Below are 4,207 nucleotides of genomic sequence, written 5' to 3'. Positions count from 1 at the left end.
GTGGTCTAGCTTCAATTGACTCACGCTTTCAACAATTTTTATACTCATCAGAATATAAAAAATATTCTTATTATTATTAGTGACTCTGATTTACTTAGTAACGAAATTGTTCATTGATTTCAGACTAACTAACTTGATGGCACTTTCCGTATAGTGCTAGGTCAATTGTATTATCACTTTTATTGAAGAACAATATCTCAAAGAAAGAAGAATGATTTGTGAGGCATTTTATCAATTCTGATGTGTCTGCCTAGAAGAATGCCTTATATTTAGTACTCTTTAACAGTCAAAAATCTACGCAACGATGAACATGTAAGCTCGAACTTTTCACCATCACTTTCATGTCTTAAGCAAGGATAATTAAATACGTGAACATCATAGTAATTATATGTCAGACAAAGGGATCAATAAGAATGGCTGTCAATTGCTATATTTATATCACAGTAGTGCTGAGGTACAAAAGAACACGACTGTAAGTATTGTTGTGACAACACCAACATGTCATAATACTGACTTTGATCAACCGTAACAAATCCTTGGTGATAAAAAAACTCGGTTTTCTAAAGAAGCATTTAACCCATCAGAAAGGTTGTACACAAGAGACAGAGTTGGAAAGAAGGGACTAATAATTAGGGAGTTCCATAATATATGTCAAAAACCGCGTAAAGCATACCATAATACATAGGAGATAAAACAGCATAAAAATCAAGTGAGCGACTGCTTAAATATTCGAATTGTTATTCAGTTTCTATTAAAGCTATTCAGTTTCTTACCAATAGTTAACCGGTACTAAAGGTGACGTGATAGACCTTTCCACAAATACTAACTCTTTTGTTAGTCTTCCTGGTACATAGTTATTTTAGTGTATATTTCTGGTCCAGATTTTATAAAAATAGTGATATATTAAACTCATAGTAATCTACGTAACTTACCGTTCAATGAAGGCTTTCATGTTGATGTGACTTGGCTGTTCGAACCACTTATTTCTATTTGAGATTATTTGTTGTACTGTGTAAAACTAAATTTCTTAGTTTTGGTTTAGATAGTTGTTTCGTGTACCAAAAGAACACGTTTTCTTTAAAATGTTTATGCTGTATATTTGGTGAACAAGTTTAAAAAAAAGATAATTTATTCGTTCCTAACTTTTGATTGGTGCTTTTTATTCAACCAATCGGAAACCAGCAATCTGCTCCAGTTTCAAATGTCTCCTGGATCAAAACAACTTGTTTTAATCACATCTATTAAAAGTGAACAAGATTAGTGATACTTAAAACCCGTACATGGATGAGAGAAATCAAAATTTAAAGACCCTAATTCTTACTACTTTTTAAAAAGTAAGAATAATGAGACTCATTGTTTGTTTGTATTTTACATATCCGAACTATTGTGTTACCATGGTGAAGCTTTTAAAACAATGTTTACATCTTCCTTTTTGAAACACTGATCTAAAGAACTTAAGGTAAAACAATGATAAGGTATTACTGGCTTTGTAGATATTATTAAAATGATAATTTTAGGGAGTTGTTTCATCATTTAATGACTGAAGCCAATATTTTTGAATGGTGATTAGCAAGCAAAATAGAATATAGTCTAGAATACAGTTCATTTGTTGATGAATTATACAATTATTTTTACTATTCTGATTATTTCATGACAAGAGTAATTCGTCAAAATAATTAGCACTAGATATGTATCTTCATAACCTACTATACTATATTTCAGAAACAATAAATTTAGGATATAAATAAATGGACAGTGGCGCAATTTAGTGGATTGTTTGAAGTTATACATTAACACTGTTGGATGCCGGATCAGTGGTTTAGAGGTTAAGTTTTCGCAAGCGGGATCGTCGATGCACACTGCTTAAGAGTTCTATACTATGACAAAACGGCTGTCCAGTGCTTTAATTGACTCATGGATTCAACTATCAAATTACTATAATATCCACAAAATCCCCTTTCTGATATAAATGAATTCTCAACTACTTATTCATATACATGCTACAGTCAATTAATTAAGATCATGTTAATTTACGCCTCAGCTATTAAGTCTATTGGCTTTATATCCTACGTATGATTGAAATATTAGTTTGATTTAAATATACTTTGAAAAATTTATAACCTGTAGGTAAAGTTGAGACAGAAGTAAACATGCGACTGAAATAATCATTTTCTGACATTGGTTGATTATAAAAAGTGGCTTAAACCAAAAATCACCAGAAAAAATTAATGGAATATAAAATATAATTATGTAAATGATTATTTCAGTCACGAAAATAAAAGTATTGACTTAACTATGATAGACTCTATGACTCTTGGACAATAGAACAGTTATAATTTTGTGAATAATGTTAAAATCTGAAATTTTTTCATGTCATGAATATACTTTCATAAATGAATTATGCCACATGATTCCTTATGTCTGAAAATATTGGTAAGAAACTGTATAAGAAATATGATTCAGCTTTTAAGTAATTCATGCTCCAACTGCAAAAATGAAGCAACTTATTTATGATTGACCAGTCACTAAGTATTGACAAATATTATGTAACACAAGTCCTTTTTAACGTTGATCGGATTCTGTCGACCAAGTTTTAATCCGACAAATAGTCTTAATGACTTAATATCCCATTTGTAATACTTAGATATGATGTAGTTGTGTGAGGTGGTCAGCAGGATATCCTGAACCTAGCTCCATGCTGTTTGTTACTCGTTAGCAAGGTGTACCATTGATCTTGAGGAGAATGATGCGCCCTGGAAGATTCAACCCCATAACACCCATCTCCACAATCAGAAACGTTATCACTGGGCCAGTCGAGTCACAAGTACTATCAGTTGATACCTTACATCTCAGAATAATAAATGAAATATCGAGTCACTTAGATTAGTGGTAATGTTGCAACTTGTTCGATAAAATTTGATCAACATTAAGAAAGATTTAACACACATGACATTAGTCATTACCCGATGATCAATCAAATGTAATTGCATCTCAATCCTACAGATGGTCAGCTGCACAAATAGCTCAGTGGTAACGTATTTCATTGTGGAATTTGGTGATATAGGATCGAATTCACTAGGAAGCATCAGTCTCCTCAAGATCATAGGTATACCTTGCTGACGAGTGCCAAACAACATGAAATTTAGGTCCAGGGTTTCATATCAGTTACCTCCAACCATCACTTCAATGTACTTCACATACTAATGAATGAACAAAGTGTCATTAAATTCTAAGTTTGATCTACTAATAAATATTTCAACCCTTTAAGAATTTGATATTCCATCATACCCAAATTTACTATTTCGTGGACCAGAGGAAATAGAATCTATGTAGCTTCACTTTCACAGTAGTGATAAAAAGGTAAGATTCGTCAGAAATTACCCCAGTGATAAAGATTTTCCAAAATAGTGCTCCCTCATATTGTAATTGTGATTTCTGCTCAACTATCTTCCCTTTTAATTCAATGTGATGATTAATCATTGTAACATTTTGTTTTTTTCTTTCCAGTGTGATATTTTATTCGGTATAACATTTATTCATTTGAGTGTGATGTTTATTCTTGCATAAAATTAACGTGAACTATGCTCAGCACGATATACAACGTGTGATTTGTTATAACTGTGAGTAGTTTTCCTCTATGTGATTTTTTTCTAATTAACAATCGAAATGGGTGTATAATCATGAGTGTATTTTCGAGTAGGTTTGTCATTGTGTAGTAGGAATAATAAATCTTTACTTGTATCAGTCTTGGTGTTTATAATTCACATCGTGAGAATCTTAGTGGTTTGTTGTTTCAAGAATAAGTGATATATTAAGAATAATTTCGTTACCTCAGAAAAAATTCCCATCCAATATTTACGTTTTCACAATAAAATTATCGATCGAAGAAATTGGATTTACATACTCTCAAATGTTATTTACGGAAAACACAATTCTAACATTCGCTTCATTAAAACCAAATGAGAAATTCCATATGAACAATTAAATCATTATCAGAAGGGGTTTTGTAGATATTATAGTAATTTTTAACAGTTGAGATCATGCATCAATTGAAGCTAGATCACCATGGAAAACCTGGAAGCACTGGACGGCCGTTTCGTCCTATTGTGAGACTCCTCAACAGTGTGCATCCACGATCCGGCCTCGCGACTGTCATTAAATTATTTAAAGTTTAAGATGGTTATGGAATATTATTTAGAAAATCTAG

At 31.8% G+C, this 4,207-nt stretch overlaps 1 protein-coding gene across 1 annotated transcript in view; it reads right to left on the bottom strand.

Moving 5' to 3' along the window:
* Smp_201130 (unnamed protein product) overlaps positions 1 to 952 on the bottom strand; it is a gene marked incomplete at both ends in the record, with an annotated part of 44,753 nt that extends 43,801 nt beyond the window's left edge. The window contains one exon of the mRNA XM_018791990.1: positions 933 to 952. Coding sequence (XP_018644895.1) covers positions 933 to 952 — 20 coding nt within the window. The remainder of the gene's footprint in view (positions 1 to 932) is intronic.
* Positions 953 to 4,207: the final 3,255 nt, after the last annotated feature.

This window comes from Schistosoma mansoni (assembly GCF_000237925.1).
Source record: "Schistosoma mansoni, WGS project CABG00000000 data, chromosome 1 unplaced supercontig 0010, strain Puerto Rico, whole genome shotgun sequence".
Taxonomy (NCBI): domain Eukaryota; kingdom Metazoa; phylum Platyhelminthes; class Trematoda; order Strigeidida; family Schistosomatidae; genus Schistosoma; species Schistosoma mansoni.
Note: the sequence above shows the minus strand (reverse complement) of the source record. Positions and strands in the feature narration are given on the sequence as shown.